General features: G+C 38.0%; 1 protein-coding gene across 1 annotated transcript; it reads left to right on the top strand.

Annotated features, from left to right (window-relative positions):
- Window positions 1-659: 659 nt before the first annotated feature.
- Window positions 660-14,798, top strand: LOC124382772 (GTPase IMAP family member 8-like). Its single transcript, XM_046845007.1, is given in 8 exon segments — window positions 660-820; window positions 7,047-7,097; window positions 8,535-9,144; window positions 10,719-11,359; window positions 12,108-12,771; window positions 12,773-12,896; window positions 13,533-13,704; window positions 13,707-14,798. Coding segments are annotated over 8 exon segments (2,538 nt in total). The 5' UTR covers window positions 660-804; the 3' UTR covers window positions 13,967-14,798.
- The last annotated feature ends 9,283 nt before the right edge of the window (window positions 14,799-24,081 follow it).

Genomic DNA, 24,081 nt, shown 5'->3' with positions numbered 1-24,081 from the left:
AGCCCACCAACTGATTTTCTTGTCATTGTGTGTCTTTTTCAGTCCACTGGTGTATAAAGTCCTGGCTCTCACTCACCACAGACCTAGACTAGTTTACGAAGCTAAGAATGAGCAGGGCAGACAGCAACAAGAAGTAAAGCTAATGAGATGAGATGAGACAGAGAGTCAGTGATGTAAACATGACTGACAACAGAGACATTTCTGATCACCAGATCATCACCATCTTTTCTCCGCTTGTGTTCTACTACTTAAATATAAAATAAATAAATAAACTCCACCGAAAAATATTTAAATCAGTAAAAATTTGTTTTATTGATGTACCAAGTCTCAAATCAAACACCAAATCCGCCATGTTTCACACAATTAACCCTCTGGGTGGCGTTTCGTGAGTTTTTCTCTCATAATGGCGAAACAAACCTAAATTACTGTCTTTATTGATCATACAGATAAAAACAATACATCATTAGAATCTGTAAATGTCTACTTTTATTTGCATACACTTATAATTACAACAAAATGCTGTGCTTTTGTAAAATAAAGTAAACAGACAGGGGGCGCTCTTTGCTGTGTCATCTCCCTTCACAAACAAATAAAACAACCTGAAGCAGGTGGTTTGTACCCATAGCTCAGATAAATAATTATAGGCATACACCTAGACTTTATACAGTACACTACATAACAAACTATGCTTATAGTGGAATTTCTGACGCATTGCAAGAATCCATGCAGAATAAAGAATAGCCAGAATCCGTGTTATTATTTAGGTTACTTCCTACTTTCACTTTTAAAACCACACATCTGAAAATGGCGTCGAAAAAGGGTAAGAAAACGTCGTTTCCTAGATAGGACGAAAATGTCTTGTGACTTAGGAATGTGTTTAAAATAAGTGTCTTTTAATGTGTTCGGAAAAACGAAACAGATTTGTAGGGCAGTTTTTTGAAAAGCTGATAAAGAAAGCTGTGAAAATGTAAAATGTAAGCTGTTTGTTGAATCCGATATGACTTCTCTACTTCTCAGTGATTTGTTTCAAGGCCTTTACCAACCCTCCTGTAGGTCTTTTTTTATTCTCAACCCTCCTGTAGGTCTTTTTTTTTTTAAATTCTCTTTACTGTTTATCTCCACTCTGGGTTTTGTTTTCTGCTTTTGTCTGTTGGATTCTGTTCACATCCTCTGACTTCTAACTACAATTTTTGCTTTCGATTTGGAAATATGTTTTATCTGCACGTACATCGGATTCTGTGGTTTGTTATTAAGTCATATTAATATCTTTTGACTGGGTATATTGAAGCTGATTATTACAAGCAATTATAATTGTGATAAATCATAGTTATCATGCGGAAACAATTCAATTAAACATTTTGAACATACAATATTTATATAGTCACTAAGATATGCTCATATACACAGAGATTGCTTAATGCACCTCTTCCTGAAAAATTAGGAAATTAAATTGACCCGAATAAAATAACAATAAAATAGTGATATCGACCCTAAAATATGTGTGAGTTTTAACTCTATATTTAGTATTGAAATCCTGCCTTGTGCATGTCGTGTGCTGTTTCAGCAGAGAGACAAACTGGGCATGTCGTGTTGTTTTTGAAGAATGTGTAACTTCTTACTTTCACTTTTGAAACCACGTCTGGTAGAAAATGGCGTCGAATAAAATTTAAGATAAAACTTTATCTTTAGTAAAATTACTTATTATTGTGTGTTAATTTACCTTTCGGTTTGGTAGATAAGAACCCAATGCCTTTTTTCTAAGGGATGTGTTAGAATAAACATCATTATTAGTCTTGGGAAATGAAACCGGATTATTTGAACGTTGTTTGTTGCACTGTATATGTTTAAAATGACAATAAATGCCTTGACTTGACATTAAAATCCAAAGTAAAAGTATTTTAAAATCACAAAATGTTATTATTTGTGTTCTGATGGAGAATAGCAATACTTTATTTTTTAAATGTCTCTTTATGGTGTTTTTATTTTTATATATATTTTTTATTATTTTATTATTATTCATATTTTGGGCCACCGTGAACAGCAATCCATTGAAAATATCAGCAAAAGTCTTAAATGAAATGTATTGAGCATCTAACCAGAAGTGCATAAGTGGCCTATTTACAATAAATAGCAGTATGATAAATAAGGGTATGGGGTCCAAATGTACAGGGGTGAGAGTGAATAATGTATAATGAAGTTGCAGTAGCTAATAATATATGACATGTAAATAAGGGTATAGAGAGTATAACTGTGCAAAGAAATTATGATCTAGATATGTACAAGTATTAATGTATGTATGATACAAGAATTCATGATGGCACCGGTGAGGTCGGCTGCCGTCACGACTGCTCTGGTTACACGTTTTTTTTTTGTTTAATTAATATTTTTATTTACTTAGTTACCGTTCCATTTACACAAGACAGACATCATTAGATATGACAGAGACTCTTATATCTATTGGTGTAAAATCCGTACCGGTGTCCGCGAGGGAAATGCGCTCCCCTACCTAGTATCCTGTTAGCCAACGTCCAGTCACTGGAAAACAAGGTCGAAGACCTCAGGGCAATGGTCAAGTTCCAGAGGGACATTCTGGACTGCAACTCTCTCTGCTTTACCGAGATATGGCTGAACCCAGCGGTACCAGTCCACGCCATCCGCCCGGCCGAGTTTTTCTCGGTTTACCGCATGGACAGAACACTGGAGTCGGGGAAGTGAAGAGGAGGTGGAGTGTGTTTGATGGTGAACAACCACTGGTGCTACAGCGCGAGCATCATTTCTCTTTCATGCTCCTGCAAACCAAATTTGGAACTACTGACCATCAAATGTCGGCCCTTCTATCTACCTCGGGAATTCAGCTCGGTCATAGTCAGTCCCGTTTATATTCCACCTCAAGCGGACACGGACACTGCAGTATGGGACTTACACGAATCAATAACACTACACCAAACACAGCATCGGGATGCTGCGCTCATTGTGGTGGGAGACTTTAACAGTGCCAACCTCAAGGGCGCACTACTGAACTTTAAGCACCACATCACCTGCCCCACCAGGGGCGAAAGGACACTGGACCACTGTTACACACCATTTTAAGAACAGCTACAAGGCACAATCACGTCCATTTTTCGAGAAATCGGACTATGCCGCCATCTTTCTCATGCCTGTTTACAAACAAAGGCTGAAACAAGAAGCTCTGTTTCAAAGGGCGGTCGCCCGCTGGACTGACCAATCGGAGGACGCTCTGGATGACACAGACTGGGACATGTTCAGGCGCTGCTCTGATGACGTCAACGGATGTTTACGGAAGCGGCTGTGGGATTCATAGGGAAACTAGCGAATAATACGGTGCAGAAAACCACCATCAGAACGTTTCCCAACCAGAAGCCGTGGGTGGATAAAACCATCTGCGACGCTCTAAGATCCCGCTCCGCTGCCTAAAACATAGGGCTGGCAACCAGGGACATAGAAGAGTACAAGGCTGCGTCTTACAGTGTTCGCAGAGTGGTGAAGGATGCAAAGCGGTGCTTCGGGAGGAAACTGGAGTCACAGTCCCAACACGGTGGCTGTAGGAGCCTGGGGCAGGGACTAAGAAACATCATGGACTATAGAACACCATCTTCTAGAATGGGGAATGTGGCAGACGAGCTAAACATATTTTACGCTCGCTTCAAGGCTGCAGCTAACCACGCTAGCGGTGCTAGCTGTAAAACCAGCATGCATGCTGAGAGAGCCGTTAAACCGGGGATTACTTTATATCTCTTTCTCTCTTTACTTACTTTTCTCTTCTATTGCCAACTAGTGGCTACAGAATAAATCTACAGTCACAACATATACAAATTTTAATGTTGTAATTGACCCCATAACAGGGATTGGCTACATAAGTCCACAGTGGCAAAAAAGTTGGGATGCTATGCAAAAAAAACCGGAATAAACAAAGAAAGAAAGAAAGAATGTACAGCAGGGGTCCTCAACATGGTGCCTGCGGGCACCAGGTCCCCTGCAAGGACTACATGAGTTGCCCGCGGGCCTTTTCTCAAAATAGCTCACCATAGCGCCACTTACCAGTGAGCTGCATCTAATTTTTTTTTTTTGCTATTCTTATATATTTTAAATCTGTCATGGATAGACCAAGAGTCTGAAACCGTAGTATGGTTAAACACCTTGTCTCTATTTAGTCTGAACCTATACCAGGCAGAGGCTTGAGGAGAAGTACGAACCGGAGCGCGGTTAGAATCCGTAATGCGGGTAGTCCAGGGATGATCGCCAATGTGAACTGTTAAAGGCAAACCCATCTTGAGTGCTTCTCCAAAGGGGCGACAGGAGCATTGAAGTAGGGGGAAATACTAGTGGTAGGAAGTCCGGTAGATCTATCATGGCAACGAGTAGATCTGACCATGAGTGAGGAGGAATCGGGACCTTATAAAGGGGAAAGGTAATGGGGATCAGATGTAGGTGATTAGAGCAGGGAGAGGCTGAGTGAGAGTTACAGCCTTGGAGGAAGGCATGGCTGGAGGTTCCCTGACCAAATGACACTTGCATAAGTGTGAATTTAAAAATGACAATATTAAAATATAGATACTAGATATAGATGAATATCATTTCTTATTAATAATAACATATAATTAAAGGTAATTGAGCAAATCTGTTATTTCAGAAGTATCAAACTGGTAGCCCTTCACATTAATTGGTACCCAAGAAGTAGCTCTCAGTTTCAAAAAGGTTGGTGACCCCTGATGTACAGAATAATTCCCTTCCTACTCTCTCCTCCTCTTGTCCCCTAATGAGTCTATCCAGGAAGGGGAGCATCCTTGACCCTGGAACATACAAATATGTGAAACGCATTCTTAAGCTCAATCTTACATGGAAAAAGCCATATGTAAACATGATCCAGAAATTTGATCTGTTCTGGGCCAAAGCTCATTTAAAATAGACTGAAGCAAAGTGGGAAAACTGTTCTGTGGTCAGATAAATATAGAATAGTCTGTGTGCTGAACTGGCCTGACTTTCATCATTTGGCACATCATGATAGGAAAACAACAAAGAAGCCCACTTTTTTCAGACCCGTTGTGGCCATCAGATTCGAATTTGCCTTTTTCTCTTGAAATGGTACAAATAATGTGTGCACACACAGGGTTTTCAATTCAGGGTTAAATTGTGTATAGATAAAGACTGGTAAAAGAAAAAAAAAAAATTTTTAAGTAACAAGAAAACATTGTTAATCATTTCAATACAACATATTCTTTCTAATCAAGACACTGAAATGTAATAATAATTTTATATATGTTATAATATTTTTGAAAACTGTGTGCGTGTGTGTGTGTGTGTGTGTGTGTGTGTGTGTGTGTGTGTGTGAGTGAGAGAGAGAGAGAGAGAGAGAGAGAGAGAGAGAGAGAGAGAGAGAGAGATAATGCACAGTCAGCTGAAAGACAAATTGAGAAACCTGAAAAATAGTTTTAAAAACCTAAACAGTAGTTTTAAATGTATTTTTGCTTCACCCTCTCGTTTTCCCTCAGTCTTTCTTCTGCTGTTTTACTCTGATATACTTATAATATTCTTTCACCACTTTCTTGTATACATACACTGTTGTTTTATATTTTCTCTTCCTTATCTCTTTGATCCTTAGTATCATTACCTTTACTTCCTTTTAAGATTTTCAATAAAACTGGATCGGCAGAGCTCAGGGGCCAGAGGGACAGTCGACTTTATTGGGACAATAGGGGACAGGAGGTTATTTAAAACCTTTTGGTTTGCCATAGATTGTTCATGACGCAACCGGAAATACTCAGTTCTCTGCTGGGGGCTAATCTTCAAAATATCGACCGTCTCAGTTTGGTCCCTGAATTGCCGGTCTACGGCGGAGCAAGCCCAACGCTTTAATACATCCGCTGGGTCCATCTTTGGCTAGATTATTCTGTAAGAGATTATCATGGGTGTGACTGGTTGAGTGGTGAGGGTAAGGAGAATACAGCCTTTAATGGGGCACAGGCAAACAATAGAGCCAGCAGCAAGGTTAATGGGTCAAAGCCAAAAACAAAGGCCAATAAACATTCAGGGTCTAAACCCAGGGAAACAGGGCGATGCAGGGGAGACAAAACCAAAATCCCAAACAGTCTAAAATATCCACAAGCCAGCAAACAGAACAATATAGACAGGGCAGAAACACAAACCAAAAACCAGTCAAGAGTCCAAAACCAGAGCAGCGCAGAGAAGAACAGGGGTCAGGAGCAGGAACAGCAGCAGGAACCAGAGCAGGCAGGGTGGCAAGAATATTCATAAGGGACTTTGGAAGCCAATGAGATAATCTGGCACCAAGCTAAAGTCTTGGGTGTCCTTAAATACTGGGAGGCGTGGAAAAAACTGTAAGATGGCCGCAGACCCGAAAGTGCGAGCCACGGAACCGGAAGATCCTGACACATTTGGCAGATGCCCTTATCCAGAGCAACTTATAATCGAGCAGTTAAGGGCTTTGCTTTTGCAATGCCTTAACCACAATCCCTAAACATATGTGGAATAAAAGAAACATCATACAAACACTATTTTTGCCTCCATAACTCAATAAGTTTCCCTTTTTGCTGTACTGTCCACCTTACTCGTTTCAACATTTTCCCTTAGGTGGTTTGAAGTTGTCGCACTGAACGCGTCATTAGGTTCAGGGCTCCTATTAGTTCTTATAAGTTGGACTGCAGGAAAGAGTCTGAAATGATCTCACACTCCCAGAATTTCATCAGAGGAAAATATTTAACACAACGGCCATTCTTGAGCACCAAGACCCTGAAGACCCTTTAATGTTGAGGTAGATGCCTTAGAAACAGGCATAGGGTCAGTTCTCTCACAGCAGTTCAGAGAAAAACAAACTCTTCCCAGTGGCCCAAACTAATCGAATTATATATAATCAACATAATTACCGGTGCTACACACTTCATTGAATTAACATTCAATTTATAGAACCAATGAACCCTTACAATATATATTTATTTTACACTTTAATTTAGATTTGATATGTTGAATAATCTGTGATCTGATTTTTCTATTATCTAATTATTTCACAGACACAGCAAAGCGTAGGAGAAGAAAACAAAGTTTGAGCCCACCACCAACAAGTAAGTGAGGCTGCATTGTTTTTCAAACACAGCCAAAAGTATGGAGGCAACACTTAAAAATTATTACAATAATTTAACTAATACTATTTTTTTTAAATGTAATTGTTAATCATCTTCACTTTTTTGTTCTCAGGTAAGTGATATGGTTTTATGCATACAACCTTGTCAAGAGCAGTCCTCTGTGTTTCATTCTGTGAAGAAACCACTGCCCTCTAGAATAGTCAGGAGTTATTAATTAGCAAGGCACAGGAGGATGGAACTTTGTGTCACGTTCACCTGAATATTATATCGTCACTTTCAGCACTTAACCTTCACTTCCTGCTTCAAAATAGTGATACCACATTATTACTCATCAACACAATTTTTATATCTTACTCTCACTTCCATTGCCAAAACAAATGTGACTTTTTTTCCTTTTCTTTGGCTCTAGCATGTATGGTGCATTCCCCCCCGACCCCCTTAATATATCACAGCCTATTTCATTAAATGCATTAGTCTTTACTATCCTCAGAAAGAGAGGAGTGATAGAGCTGTATACACACCTTTATCTTTAGAAGGTTTCCCCCATACTTTATTCCTCTTTATTCTGAATTGGGCTCCTGATGACTTAGACCTTATTTGGCATCCATAATTAAAATTTGGACTCAGCTCTCCTTACTGACTTGATGTCACTCCAGGTCTCATCAGTTCTCCCACTGGAAACCCCGATGACTGTGGTTACCCAACACCCGCCTCTCCTTTTTCAGTGTATTAGTGAGGGAACTTCTTCAAGCGGTGGGTGCACACTCCGAGTCCTGACCAGGTTAATTTATGCCACATGGTGACATAATATTATAATTGATGTGACATTGCAAATGAGCGTTAAAAATAAATGATTCAAATTTTTTTTTGGATGCCCCTGTGCTGCTACCTGGCAATTTGGGTGGCAGCCTATGTCACCCATGCATAAATCTGCCACTGGTCATGGCCACCTGCTAGGAGTCATAATTTAAATATATGGATCACAACACAGTGAGGGAACTTCTAAAGTAACATTTACTTGTGAATATTTTAGAAAAAGACATGTGACAGCTTGAAAAACTCATGTGGAGTCATCTTGAGCTTGCATACTTTTATTGCATCTGGTACCAGGGCTGAAGGTTGGCTGCTTTCCAACAGCTCTAAATCTCTCTTTCTCTCACACTCGGGCACATACAGACAAACAAAAGGACTCAGCTCACTGAGAGAGAGAGAGAGAGAGAGAGAGAGAGAGAGAGAGATTTTTGTCATTTCCTATTATATTGCATTTACTTCATATGAAACATCTCGGTGTCATGAATTTATTTATGTATTTGATTGTTTGTTTTCTGTTGCCATTTATTAAACTCTAAGTGAACATGTAAATATTGCATATTAATAAATAATAGCTTCTATGTATTTTTGCTATCCTTTTTACAGTGTCTGAGCTGAGGATCATTGTGATGGGAAAAAGTCTACAACATACCGGCATGGTAGGAAATTTTATCCTGGGAAAAGATGCATTTGAGACTGAAGATCCTCCACATTCAGTCAGGCAGTGCAGTAAGAGAGCCAGTGGATGTGTTGAAGGAACGCACATCACTCTCATCAATGCACCTCCTTTATTTAACCCAAAACTAAAACCAGATGAACTGAAAAAGTGTGTACATCTTTCTGCTCCTGGACCTCATGCATTTTTACTTGTGATACAACCTCACAGCTTCACAGAGGAGGACAAGAGCCACTTGGGATTGTTATTAAACTACTTCAGTAAGCAAGCTCTAAACTACACCTTTGTCATCGGTATAGAGCAGGATTCTAATGGAGGCAAGTCTGGAGGAAAGTCGAATGCTTTTCAAAGTTTAATAAATGACTGCTGTCAGCGGTATTATAAATATAAACAGCTTAAAAAAAAGAATTCATGTCGTGAGCTTTTTAATCACATCAGAAGTGTGGTCAAAAGAACGGAGGACATTGTCTCATGTGTGACGTCTCTGAGGAATCTTTCCAAACTGATGATAATCCTGCAAGACTGGGAGAGAGAACACTAGATCTTCCAGCTCACACAAAAGAGAAGAGCAAATCAACAATAATGGGAAAAGTCTTAGGTTTTGGTAAGTGTTTATTTGATGATAGATCAAAATAAAACCTACTTTGCCTTTGTGAGTATTAAGCTAAAATCAGAAGGCTATGCATAATATTTTGTGTTTATAAGGTTAATAGAACTGTTACTGCATTTTTCCTTAATTTTAAATAGTTGTGTTGGTTAGGATTAAGCTTTTGTGATTTTTGTGACTTTTTGGGTGAAGAAAACCTCACTGAGGCTGAAAGCTTTTTTTATTCATTTATGAAAAAATGAATAAATTTATGAATTTATTTATTCACTTTCAGGTGTAAGAACATTTCTATCACAGACAAAGACTGGAGAGCACTTGAGATGTGAGTTTACAAATTCCTGCTAAAAAGAATTAGTAAAGGTACAAAAATGTTTTGTAAAAAAGAAAAAACTAATTTTAAAAGAATGACTGGTAAGAAAAATTAAACCGATAATTAAAGTCAGGATCTTTTGTACTTTTAAATTGCAAACCTTTGAAACAGTTTAAAGTAGAAAAACACAACAAAACAAATTTGAAAAGATTTTACTAAAACAAATTATAAAGAATATTGAAAAGAAAGATTTACATTTGTCTTGGTTACTGGACCACATTTGAAAATTAGTAAAACAATCTGACATGATTTAAATCACAAAGACCTGCAGTTTTATCAGGAGAATGTGAACTTTTATATCCACTGTATACACTTACTATCCACTTTAATAGGCACATCTTGCATTTATGCAGCCAAACTCTGGAGACAAGATACGAGATCCACAGCATAAATATTATAGCCAGTGCTCCAGTAGGCAGTTTGTGCTCTATTAATTTGGACTGGTATAATGCTCTTCATGTTTGATTACTAATGCCTGTGTAGTAAGGTGTTGGTCACAGTAAGGGACAAAGAGTTAAACTTTTAGCCATGACTCATGTATCATCATTAATAGGGTTAAAAGTTGTAAAAGTACCAAATTGAACAAAACAATATAAATGCAAAATTAGAATTCATGAATATGTAACAGTATCATTCATACCAATATAGCACCCACTCCTAGTACTGAGATTTGGTAGATAGTGAGGTGGTGGTAGAGTGTGATTATATGAGTTACTATATATTTTCTGTCAGATGAAACCAATCTGGCCTTTTTCTCTGATTTCTCATCAAGGCATCTTCACCCACAGACCTGTCACGCCATAAATGTTTTTTTTTTGCATCATTCTGTGTAACCTCTAGAGAGTGTTATTTGTGGAATTACCAGGAGCTCAGCAGTTTCTGAAATACTCAACCCAGGCCAATCTGTCAACAACACAGAGACGCAGAGTTCACACTTTATCACAAGATTCTGGATTTTTGTCTACATTTTTACCACATTAGATTTTTTTATTACCCACCTATTATTTAATAAATGTATTATTATCTATGAATTTAAAGAAAATAAATATATAATATTAGATTGTTTATTATGGATTTAAATAAGAGCAGTTTCACATCAGAGCTTTATATTTTATATGTTGTTTTAAACATCAACAGCACATCAGTCCTAAATGTTACTGAGTTTAATAGACAGACACTTCTAAATATTATTGATTTTCTTTTCATTTCAGTGATGGAAAGTGATTCCTCATTGCCAGTGTTAAACCTGGTGCTGTGTGGAAGTGATGAAGCACTAAAGACCTCCATATCAGATCTCATATTGGGCAAGAGAAATGTGAAGACTGCAGAAGTCTGTGGATGCCGTCTCAGGCTGATGGTGATGCCAACTCTCTATAACACTCAACTCTCAGATGATGAAGTGATGGATAAGATTCTCCACTTTATCTCTCTGGATAATCCTGTCCATGCTTTTCTTTTTATCATTCCTGTTGGTCCTCTCACTGATGATGACAAAACAGAAATAGAGATGATTCAGAGAATCTTTAGTCCAAGTGTGTGTGATCACAGTATAGTTATTTTCACCAGCGAGAACATTAATGAAGCTACAATTAACTTTGTTCAGCGAAGTTCAGAAATGGAAGAACTTCGACGCTTGTGTGGAAACAGATATATGATCTTAGAGAAAGAACAAAAACGAGGACATAAACAGGTACCAGAACTGTTAGACCAAGTAACAAATATGAAAAGATTTATTCTCTCTCAATGTATATTGAGGCACAGAGAGATGGAGCTAAAAAGCCACTAGAGGATGAACTGTCTGAAATGAAGAAGCAACTTCAAGCAAAACCACAGGAAGCAGGTGCGTAGTTTAAAACCTAAATGTGTAAAACCTAAACGATGAAACGTTTTTTTTAGATAATTATATTAAATGTTTTACATTTTAATCTATTTACCAGGGTTTCTATGGGGATTTAAAGTCTAAAATTTCAAAATAAAAATTTAAGCCTAAAAAAGGTCTTAAATTTACTGTTCTATGTCTTAAATAATTTTAAACAGGTCTTAATTTCTGATTGTCTATTAATCACTACTTCTAATGCTCACTGAAATATCCTCACAACTCTTTAGAATGTATTTGTTGTTGTTTACATGGTTTTGTAGTTCTTTCTTTCAGGAGTCCAGATATAATTAGCTGTTTTACAACTGCATATAACCAACTAACAACAGCCAATTAGCTTTCTGTTATCTTTCTCAGATTGCACCACAGACGTAAAACGAATGTTATTTTCAGCTATGGCGAAATGAAAATTTAGCAATACTTGACTTAAATATAATACATTTTGAGCTTGATTAAGGCCAGTTGCCAACGTGAACACACACACACACACACACACACCCACACACACACACACTCAAATTCAGTTCCTAATGAAAATTATTAAATTGTCCCAATGAAGTCAAAATTGTCACACGCAGTTAAACACTATAATTAAATATATAATATTTTAAATCAGACACTGAATTAATAAACCGCTGTGTCATTTTCAGGTGCTGAAGGTGAAAACTCTGACTTCAATCATCTGAGAATATTACTGATTGGGAAAACAGGAAATGGGAAGAGTGCCACAGGAAACACCATTCTAGAAAGAGAAGAATTTGAGAGTGATGTCAGCATGAAATCTGTGACAAAAATGTGCCAGAAGGGAATTGCAGAAGTTCAGGGCACATCAGTAGCTGTTGTGGACACTCCAGGACTCTTTGACACCACACTATCAAATGAAGAAGTAATAGAAGAAATTGTGAAATGCATTTCATTGCTGGCACCAGGACCCCATGCCTTCATCATTGTGCTGAGTGTGGGAAGGTTCACTGAGGAAGAGAAGGAAACATTGACTATGATTAAGAAGATCTTTGGTGCCGAGGCTGCAAAATACACTATAGTGCTGTTTACTGGAGGAGATAAACTGAAAGGTAAAACAATAGAAGATTATATCAAGACCAGTGATCATGCATGTGTGAACAGGTTAATCAGGGACTGTGGTGGAAGAGTTCACTTGTTCAATAACACTGTAAAAGATTCCACCCAAGTTAGCGATCTTCTTCAGAAGATTGAACAAATGATCAAGTTTAACAGGGACAATTATTTTACTAATGAGATGTTTGAGATGGCAGAGATGTTGATACAACAGAAACAAATGGAGATGCTGAAAGAGAGAGGAACAGATGCAAGCTGAGAAAGAGGCTCTGGAGGCCAAATTTGAAGAAGAGCTTCAACAGCTCAGGAAAAAAATGGAGGAAGAGAGAGAGAGGTTGGAAGAGGATAGGCGAATCGGAAAACAAATTTAAGGAGAGAGAAGAAGCACTGCGGCGAGAATATGAGAGGAAAGAAGAAGAACAGAAAGAAAAATGGTTGAAAGAGAATCAAATACGTGAAGAAGAGGAAAAACGACGAACTGCAGAGAATAAACGAATGTTGGATGAGATGAAGCAAGAAATAGAAAATCAAAAAACAAAATTTCTCCAACAGCAAAATGAGGAGGAGAGAAAAAGGGCAGAGAGAGAAAGAGAATTTAATGAACGCTTTAAACAACAACAAAGTCAAGAAATTACAGAACTGAAACTCAAACAGCAAGAAGAGATTAGAAAGAGGGATGAGGAAGAACGAAAGAGAAGAGAAGAACAGGAAAAGAGACAGAAATGTGGAAGAGAAAATTGAAGGATTCAGAAAATGATCAAATAGAAATTAAGGAAGATATTGAAAGAAATTGAGAGAACAAAAGCTGCAATGGACAGAGCAGATTAGAGAGAGAGATGATGAACACAGGAGAACAGAAGAGAGACACGATAAACAACTGAGAGAACAGGAAGAAATTCAGGATCAACTGAGGAAAAACTTTGAAAAGAAAGAGAACGAGAGAGAAATGAGTGGGAAGAGACAGAAAGGAAGAAAATGGAGAAAGAATTTAATGAAAGCAAAAGAAAATAAAGCAGGAGTATGAGGAACAGGAGAATGTAAGAAAAGAAGAGTGGAATAAAAGATTCCAGGAGGAAAATACAAGAAGAGAAGAAGAGAGACAGAGACTACAGAAACTGAAAGAGAAGATAGAAGCAGAAAGGCAAGAGGAGATTAAAAGAGAGAGAAGAAGATAAAGAAAGAAAAGATAAAGAAGACAGAACAGGAGCAAATGAGAAATGACTATAAGAAGATAGAGAAAGAAATGGAGACCAAATATCAGAATGAGGCGAGAAGACAAGCTGAGCAGATGAATGACTTAGAGACACAACATAAAGATTCCATTCAAAAAGTGGTTACCAAGCATGAAAATGATTCTAAACTTTCAGTAGACTCGAATAAAGATAAACAAGAGTTAGATGAGCCCAAACAAAAGAAATGCATTATTCTCTAGAAGATTGATGATGCTGTTTGGGCGTTTACATTCACATGGGGCAAAATAATCCACATTTCTTTAACTACAATGCTTTATTCACTGTTCATCACAAAAAGCTACAAAGTTTTCACAGCTAGTCTAGACTGAACAATTACAGCATTTGGCAGACACATTTTCAATGTTACTTACAATTATTATATTTATGCAACTCTGAAATTGAAAACATTGTTTTATTTCACCCTTTAATTTTATTTCACACATTGGTCAAGATTTTAAATGCAGCTATAGGTGATCATGTTCCTGCTCCAGATGGACAGGTTGCTTTGCCTACAGCATTCAGAACAAATAGACCTGTTGAGTTTGTGGCACCGAGGCCATGGAGAGGCATCTGTTCTGTCTTCTGTTATCATAAGGATTTCTGTGCATTTGTTCTTAATTTGACATTGGATACAGAAAGAATCTGATTGGTTCCTGATGAAATAGGAGGCACATTTGAGATGGTGAGACTGTAATGGAGATGTGTGTTAATCATAATGTACATTTATTATTTTTGTAATACTTCAGTGCCGAGTGAGAATCGTCATACTGTTCAGAAACTAATATGTTGCTACACTTATACTGTCATATCATAGTATTTCATTGGCATGTGATGATCTTTGTCCACACAAAATCTGTGTATTATTGAAAAAGGTTTTTGTGGCTATTTTGATGCTCCATTCATTATTTTTTTTTTTTACGTTTTATCAATCTCAATATTATTGGAATACTATGAGCACTATACATTTTTTTTCATGATGTTTTCATTCTATTATAATTTCGTATTATGTACTTCATCAGTTTTATACTAACATTTGATTGCAAGGGGAAAAAATGTGATGAGACAATATGTGAAAATAATCTGATAAGAAAATACTCTCAATCAAAAACTCATATGTGAATAATAAATCTGCTAAATGAAATATTAATGTTTGTACTGACTAATTTGTCCTGTATATTCCTTTTTGAATAAATCATTTCATCTTTATATTTTAACAGAGTTCTGGTTTTAATGGGGGGTGTACATTGTGATGTTGTGTGGTTTGTCCCCCCCCCCCCGAGTTTGGTTTCCCAAGTCTCCTGGCTTTTTCCTCGTGTTCCCCAGTGTAAGCTATGTTTTAAAGTTAATTTGTTTGCAGTGCTTTTTCTGAGAATAACTTTTTTTCCTGAGATCCTGAGAAGATTTCAAATTTTTCTATGCTTTAGATGTAGACTGATTTTTCTCTGCTTTTTGTTGTTGCAACCTGACTGTATTTTACCCAAGTTAGTGAGCATCTCCAAATGAATGGAAACAAAGTTTAACATGGTGTCAGGCTGGAAGAACGAGCAGAAGCCGAAGTTCAAAACAACAAAGATGTGTTTAATGATGAAGGGAATGTAGATAAACTAAACCAGCAGTAAGCACGGAATTACTGAATGCACAGGCAAAGGGCATAAGATATATCCACAGAGTAGAACCACAATGAAATAAGTCCTTGGTGACAATTAACAACGAGATAATCCTTAGAATGAGTAGTCAGAAGGTCCAGTGATGTTCTCCAGACTAATCGGTAGAACGGACAGGGAGTGTTTGGAAGTGTGTGCTTATATAGTGTGAGCTGATGAGAGTCAGGTGTGCATGATTAGTAGGACGAGGAGCTGCTAGGAGGAATGTGTGGCTCAAGTGAGGGTGTGGCTGGTGGATCCCTGACACATGGACAAGTATTTTACTTAAAATGTTTGAAACAGTGGTGCAGTAAATAAAAACTGAAAAGAAGAAACACATTTACATTTTTGCCATTTGACAGACACTGAACTTTAGTAACTTTTTTAACAATTATGATTTATGATTTTAACCTTCTGATCTGAAGGCCAATCCTTCTGATCTGAAGGCCAATAACTTAACCAATGGCTTTACCACTGAGCGATCACTTCCCCCATATTGAACACAACAAGGTAAAAAGAACAGAAGATGGGCAGAGAGAAAGATATATTTAAAAAATAAGAGATAAGAAAGAACAACAAAAATAACTGAAGAAAAATAGATAATACAAATGATAAATACAAATAAAATAATATTGAAATAAAGCAGAAAGAATGGGGGCTGCAATAAAATAAAGAATGAAAGAGGATGATGCAAGATAAGAAAAGAATAAACAAAGAGACACTGAAAGAAAAGATGGCAGCAAAAGTGTGAAAAGAGATAAAAATTATAAAGTAAAAATGGAGACCTAATGGGAAATGAGAAATGTCTATAAGGAGAAAATTATAGAAATGAAGAATACATTTGAATCGTGTCGTGTCCTGTTATTCTTACAGGAACCATTAGGGGGAAAGAAAAGTGATTTGGGGAAAGAAAAAAGAAAGAAAGAGAAAGAGTGATCAGCCTTGTCTGGTCTTGCTTCTTTCTGTTTCCTGACAACATAACAACGCTAGGATTCTAAAAGAGAAGCTGAAAAACAGAAGTCAAATTATAAGCACCAAAATGATCAAAACCCTTTCACAGGTCTGTACGATAATGCAAAAAACAGATTTAGTTCTTTTGTGAAACATTATTTAATAAAAGCTGGATCTTTATCACTTTTTATGACTAGAAAGACAGACTTTTCATAAATAAATTTTATTTCACCCTTTTTTAACCCTTATTGAGATCTTTAAAAAACAGCCATCAAATACTAGAATATCCTTTACTTCTAGCCTTGTATTATAAATATGTAACACTAAATGTGTTACACTATTTTAATATATTATATTAAAGGTGTAAATTGAAACGTGGTTGTGTAACTGAAGAGATTAATAACAGGTTCACCAGCGAAAAAAAAACTGCCACAATCACAGTCTCCTTTTCTTTCTCCATTTTTATCTGTTCCTTTATGGAAGCCCATTTCTGGCACATAAAACAAGTCGCAATTGCGAGGAAAAAAGGCAGAATTGTGAGAAGAAAATAAAATTTCATAATTGCGAGAAGAAAAAGGTCAGAATTTTGAGTTATAAACTCGCAATTGCAAGAAAAAAACAGAATTGCGAGAATAATGTCAAATGCAAGAAGAAAAATGTCATAATAGCCAGATATAAACTTGATATTAAAAAAAAGTTAGGATTGCGAGAAAAAAATCATAATTGCGAGAAAATGAAAAGTCTGAATTGCGAGAAATTTTTTTTTTCATAATTATGAGAAAAAAAATCAGTACAGTGGAACCCCAACTCAGATATTCTGTATTAACCTCATCTCCTGGTTTTCTATGGAGCTTCGCCAGAAAGTGTCGCAAATAAGTTTTTCGGGTGTCCGTTGTTGGAGTGGCTGAGAAGCCTGGTGACATTACGAAAGAAAATTACAAGAGCGGCCTCTAGAGGCGAATCACTGACACTACGAGGGGGACTGTACATCTTGTTTTATCGCTTTTCAGTTTTCTCTAAAACTAAACATCTCATTATATGGAAATCTGTTCATAAGATTTGTTCAGTGGAGATAAAGTGTTAAGGAAAGTTTTTTGGGAAAGAATCGAAGTCATCTGTACTTGTAACTTACTTTGTAAAGATCTTTCTACAAAAAATGTTCAAAGACTAGATTTGTTTCAGCAAATCTTTATTTCCTTTTTCACATGTGGAAATTTAATACGATTTCAATAACTATTCATATTATAGGGAAGTTACCTTTTAAACAGAAATACTTTTAGATTGAAGGGTGAACATGCCTCGTTTGAAAGAATTAAATGGTGTTAGTGGAAATATCTTCTTCTTCTTCTTTTGGCTTCTCCCATTAGGGGGCGCCACAGCAGATCATTCGTCTCCATACCCACCTGTCCTTTACATCTGCCTCTTTCAACCCAACTACCTGCATGTCTTTCCTCACCACATCCATAAACCTCCTCCTTTGTCTTCCTCTTTTCCTCTTTCCTGGTGACTCCATCCTCAGCATTCTTCTACTGGTCTCACCGCAGTCCTATAAGCTTTCCCTTTCACTCTCACAGATACTCTTCTTTCACAAATCACGCCTGCTATCACTCTTCGCCACCCACTCCACCCTGCTTGCACTCTTTTCTTCACTTCTCTAACACACGCTCCATCTCCACTGTTGACCCCAGGTACCTGAACTCCTCCACCTTCTCCACCTCTTCTCCCTGCAACCAGACTCCACTGCCCTCCCTCTCATTAACGCACATGTACTCTGTCTTACTCCTACTGAACTTCATTCCCCTTCTCTCCAGCGCTTATCTCCACCTCTCCAGGCTCTTCTCAACCTGCTCCCTATTCTCACCACAAATAACAATATCATTTGCAACCATTATGGTCCACAAAGACTCCTGTCTGACCTCATCCTTCAACCTGTCCATCACCACTGCAAACAGGAAAGGGCTCAGAGCCAATCCTTAATGCAATTCACCCTCCACTTTAAACCAGTCTGTCTGTGTTGGAACATGTTTATGTTATAGATTCTTTATTTTGTGTTTAATTTGATAACACATTTAGTAATTTAATGTCTGGAATTCTTTGACATCCATAGCACTAAATAGCCTGTTCAGTTCATTTTGGTTTAGAGCCCCCTCTAGTGGCAAGTTTTCGATGTCGCTATAATTGTTATTTCCGGTATTCACGTGAATCAGGAAGTAGTAAGTGTTCCATGCATGCATCGGTATTGATGGCTCTCCTTAATCGCCATATATCTGTGTAATCTTTAACTCTGCGACAGCATCGCTTGTAAGTATTTGTATAATTGACATGGATGTACATTATACATGCATATGAGTGGTGTTGTGGTTTAAGATACTTTTCTTTTTATAATTTTCCATCCGGCTATTGCATTAGCCACATTGTGCTTTAGTGTCACATGTATTATTATTAATATATTTATTTGTACATTTGTAGTTTCACTCCATACCCAAGACCATTAAACCTGTGGGCAAATAAACGTCTTGTCTTCAGAGTCGTGTGAGGGAAGGGAGTTTATCTGACTGTCTAGGCACTAACACATGTTGAGGACAGTACAGTGAAAAAGCGGCTGCAGGAAAAGTTACAACAACAGTTTGAGAAGATTCAAGTAAATTGAACGAGTATTGTGTGCACAATGGAATCCACACCCTCACTCAAAACCAGATCTTATTTGTCATATCCACGATCAGGTAGCTCTTCTACAAATACTGCAGCTGCAATGGCCAGAGCAAAAACCTGAAGCAGCCAAGGCACGTTTAATGTATGCAGAGGAGGAGGAAAGAATAAAGGTGGAGAAAGCCAAATTGGAAGCAAAAATGGATAAAATGGTGTTAGAGAGAGAAACTGCTGCAGCTGTGGCCGAAGCAGAAGCTTTAGAAGCAGCTGTTGAAACCAGCGTCCATTGTAAACAAGATCCTCCACTGGAAACATCGCCTGTTGACGTTATGCAGCGGACATGTGAATACGTTGAACAGATGAATCTACATGCAGTCACAGAATCAGCAACAAAAGCAGAAACACTCCCTCCAGATGAAACCACACAGCCTCACACAGAGTTAGTTGTCAGAAATTCTGTTCATGCTACACGTTTCAAGACGGAGAGTTGCTCAGACGATGCTGAATTTTATCACATGCAACCAAAGAAAGATTCTGTTCAACCACCACAGTTCTCACCAGCCATGGATCATCCTTCTGGTAACACTCAAGGTGATAAACAGCACAGAAAGCACACACGTTTCGCCCAAAGCAGCACATCACCTTTCTCAATGGCAAGTCCGACATTTCAACCTTCACAACAAAACAAGACAGACATTTCAGACTTTGTCAAATTTTTTGCTCGCCGTGAACTCGTGACAGTTTAATGACCAAGCGGAAAGTTTCAGAGCTTGGCAGCGTTCTTTTCAAAACGCTGTAAGTGGTTTGAACTTGACACCTAGTGAAGAAATGGACTTGTTAGTCAAATGGTTGGGAAAAGAATCAGCTGTGCATGCTAAACGCATGAGGTCTGTACACATTAATCAGCCATTGAAGGGGCTTGACATGATATGGACTAGACTGGAAGAGTGTTATGGTGCTCCAGAGGTTATCGAAAGAGCACTTTTCAAGCGTATTGAGAATTTTCCAAGAATTTCAAACAAAGAATACTCAAAGCTTCATGAATTGAGTGATCTTCTTATGGAAATAGAATCAGCCAAGGCTGATGGATACCTTCCAGGCCTGTCATATCTGGATACAGCTAGGGGTATCAATCCCATAGTTCAGAAGCTACCATTTAACCTACAAGAAAAGTGGTTGTCACATGGATCTGGTTACAAAGAGAAGTATCGTGTTTCATTTCCCCCCTTCGAGGTCTTGGTTGACTTTATTAGTCAGCAAGCTAGAATAAGGAATGACCCAGGGTTCAACCTCTCTATCCAAACATTCATTTCAAAAGACGGACAAGGCTATCTGCAAGCCAAGCAAATCAAGAGAAGTCTCAGTTAACAAAATAAGTGTATCATCCCCTGTTCATTTTGACAAAGATAAAGACGAACGGAAAGCTGAGGCTATAGCGGCAGTGGCCTACCTCAGATTGACAGATTCATGGGGAATAAACCATGTCGGCTACATCATGGGTAAGGCGAAACTCAGCCCTGAACAAACAGTTCCCCGTCTTGAGTTGTGTGCTGCGGTTCTAGCAGTGGAACTGGCAGAGTTCATTACTTCAGAAATTGACATACCTTTAGATGACACAACTTACTTTACAGATAGTAAGGTAGTGCTAGGCTACATATATAATGAGACCCGACGCTTCTATGTATATGTCAGCAACCGTGTCCTCCGGATTCGCAAGTCTTCACATCCAAATCAATGGAAGTATGTTCACACAGATGAGAACCCAGCAGACATTGCAACAAGGTCTGTCACTGCTGCTCATCTCCAAGACACCAATTGACTATATGGACCAAAGTTTCTGAAAAACAACCTCCAGACACTACCTGAAGAGAACACATATAAGCTTGTGGAGCCTTCTTTAGATTCAGAGGTACGTCCTCAAGTCTCCACATTGAAGACCACAATGATGAACAAGAGTCTTGGAGCACAACGCTTGTCCAAATTTTCCACTTGGAAGTCTATCACTCATGCCATTGCACGTCTTCTTCATATATCTCATCAGTTCCATAAAGGTTCTACAACAGAAAGGTCAAACTGCAAGGGCTGGCATTACTGTTTCAATGCGCCAACAGTTGAAGAACTCTTATGTGCTGAAAATATCATCGTCAAAGCAGTCCAACAGGAGATATATGCCCAAGAGTATAAGGACTTAAAAACGGGGAACAAGCTCTCCAAAAAGAGCCTCCTTAAAGGTTTAGACCCGTTCATAGATGCCGATGGCCTGCTAAGAGTAGGAGGACGATTGGCAGAAGCACAGATTGAACTTGACGTTAAAAAGGCCCCTTATCATCCCTGGAAAACATCACATTGCATCACTTTTAATTAAACATCATCATGAGAAAGTGCAACACCAGGGACGACATTACACAGAGGGTGCAGTGCGTGCTGCTGGTTATTGGATAGTTGGTGGCAAGAGACGTGATTGCAGTGTCATTCATGAATGTGTTACATGCCGCAAACTACGAAGAGAACCTCAGACTCAAAAAATGGCTGACCTTCCAGCAGATCGTGTGTCTACTGATCCTCCGTTTACGAATGTGGGATTAGATGTTTTCGGCCCATGGAGTGTGGCGGCACGACGTACCAGAGGTGGTCATATACAGAGCAAAAGGTGGGCAGTAATATTTACCTGCATGAGTGTAAGAGCTGTGCACATTGAGCTAATTGAATCTTTAGACACATCTAGCTTCATTAATGCCTTGCATACATGCATATGAGTGGTGTTGTGGTTTGATACTTTTCTTTTTATAATTTTCCATCCGGCTATTGCATTAGCCACATTGTGCTTTAGTGTCACATGTATTATTATTAATATATTTATTTGTTCATTTGTAGTTTCACTCCATACCCAAGACCAATAAACCTGTAGGCAAATAAACTTCTTGTCTTCAGAGTCGTGTGAGGGAAGGGAGTTTATCTGACTGTCTAGGCACTAACACATGTTGAGGACAGTACACTGTCGTTCCTACTGCACACTTCACTGCTCTCACACTGTCCTCATACATGTCCTGCACCACCCTCACATACTTCTCTCACACAACTGACTTCCTCATACAATACCACAACTCCTCTCTCCACCCTGTCGTACGCTTTCTCTAAATCCACAAACACACAATGCAACTACTTCTGACCTTCTCTTTACTTCTCCATCAATATTCTCAAAGCAAATAATGCGTCTGTGGTGCTCTTCTTTGGCATGAAACCATGCAGCTGCTCAGATGGTCACCTCTTCTCTCAGCATGGCTTCCACTACTCTTTCCCATAACTTCATGGTGTGACTGATCAACTTTATTCCCCTGTAGTTACTGCAGGTCTGAACATCTCCCTTATGCTTAAAGATCAAAATCTTGTTAAACAATCTTGTTAAAAACTCCACTGTTGTCTCTCCTAAACATCTCCATGCTTCTACTGGTATGTCATCGGGTCCTAACGACTTTCCACTTTTCATCCTCTTAATCGCTGCTCTCACTTCCTCCTTACTAATCCTATCCACTTCCTGCTTCACCATCTCCACACCATCCAACCATCCACACCATTTCCACACCGCTTTCAGGTTGCATAACAAAGATAAAATAAAATGAAATTAATTAATTTCACTGTAATCCTATTTGACAAATTAAGGCTTTTTCTTCATTTTAGTGTTGGAAATAAAAACAATCAGGTGTATAGTGTTGTGTTACCAGGACAAAGGGAAGCGATGCCATGGAAATAGTATTTGACACTTGATTTGAAAACAATCCTAATCAATTGTTAATACAGACCTAATTAATCTCCATCTACATCTCTCTACCATTCTTCTTCTGTATTCTCTTTATTACCTCTAGAGGTCTTTTGAAGCATAGCATGTAAAACAGGACACAACATGTAGAACATAGAATTCTCCAGTAAATGGTTTAGAAAAGTGTGTTTGCGAATACAAATGATACAATACAAATGATTGAATATGATAAGAAATCAATATGAATTAAAAAATATTGACCGATACACACTAGTATAAAATAAAAATCTAGAAATGTTATTCAAGAACTGTAAAAGTTGTGCAAAGACAAAAAACATCTAAATATGCAAAATAATTACTGACTGAATACTGACCAGCCTTTTAGTTTAAAGAGATTACTTTTCTAATGAAAGTGGAAGATTTGGACAGTTTGATTGGAAAAATAGATCTCATGTCTGTGGTGTACTGAAAGTGCTGCAGTGATTTCAGCATAATAAAGAATCTATGATCAGTGTTGTCTATAAAGCTTCAGCATCCACTTCATCATTCCCTCCAGCTACTCTAATGACCATATTGAAATTTTAATTTCTGGACCACCAGATGGCGCCATCTGGTTGTGGTTACCTTACACTAGGACAGGGGTCGGCAACCCAAAATGTTGAAAGAGCCATATTGACCAAAAAAAATCTGTCTGGAGCCGCAAAAAATTAAACGCCTTATATAAGCCTTATAATGAAGGTAATGTAAGCGTCTATATTACCCCCTTAGTATCAAAATGATAAGTAGGCTACAAATACATAGTGAGCATTCATGATTAAATGTTTATTTTCCCTGCAGCGCATCCTGGAGAGAATGACGCACCACGTGACTACTCTGCTGTACGATGGTGTTTTAAGTTTAACTTCCATTATAATTTTAATGTATTATGTTTCAGTGCATTGATGAAATTAAAGAAATACAATAAAGAAATCTGATTTTTGATGTCATTTTTACTTTAGGATTCGAAAATACAACAAAATGTGCAACGTGCATAGGCCATAGAAACGTGTTTCGCAGTTTTTTTTTACGTAAATCTTCGTTGACAGAAGTGTTGAAATTAAATATTTATTATACACATTTTTACAACGTTGAAAAACGTTAAGAATGTTTATTAATTTATATCGTACTGAAATAATATTATATTATATATATATATTTTTTTTTTGAAAAAGCTCCAGGGAGCCACTAGGGCGGCGCTTAAGAGCCGCATGCGGCTCTAGAGCCGCGGGTTGCCGACCCCCGCACTAGGATGTGGGCAATCTCACACACAAGTGAA

Source organism: Silurus meridionalis, chromosome 1 (assembly GCF_014805685.1).
Source record: "Silurus meridionalis isolate SWU-2019-XX chromosome 1, ASM1480568v1, whole genome shotgun sequence".
In the NCBI taxonomy this organism is placed as follows: Eukaryota; Metazoa; Chordata; class Actinopteri; order Siluriformes; family Siluridae; genus Silurus; species Silurus meridionalis.
Note: the sequence above shows the minus strand (reverse complement) of the source record. Positions and strands in the feature narration are given on the sequence as shown.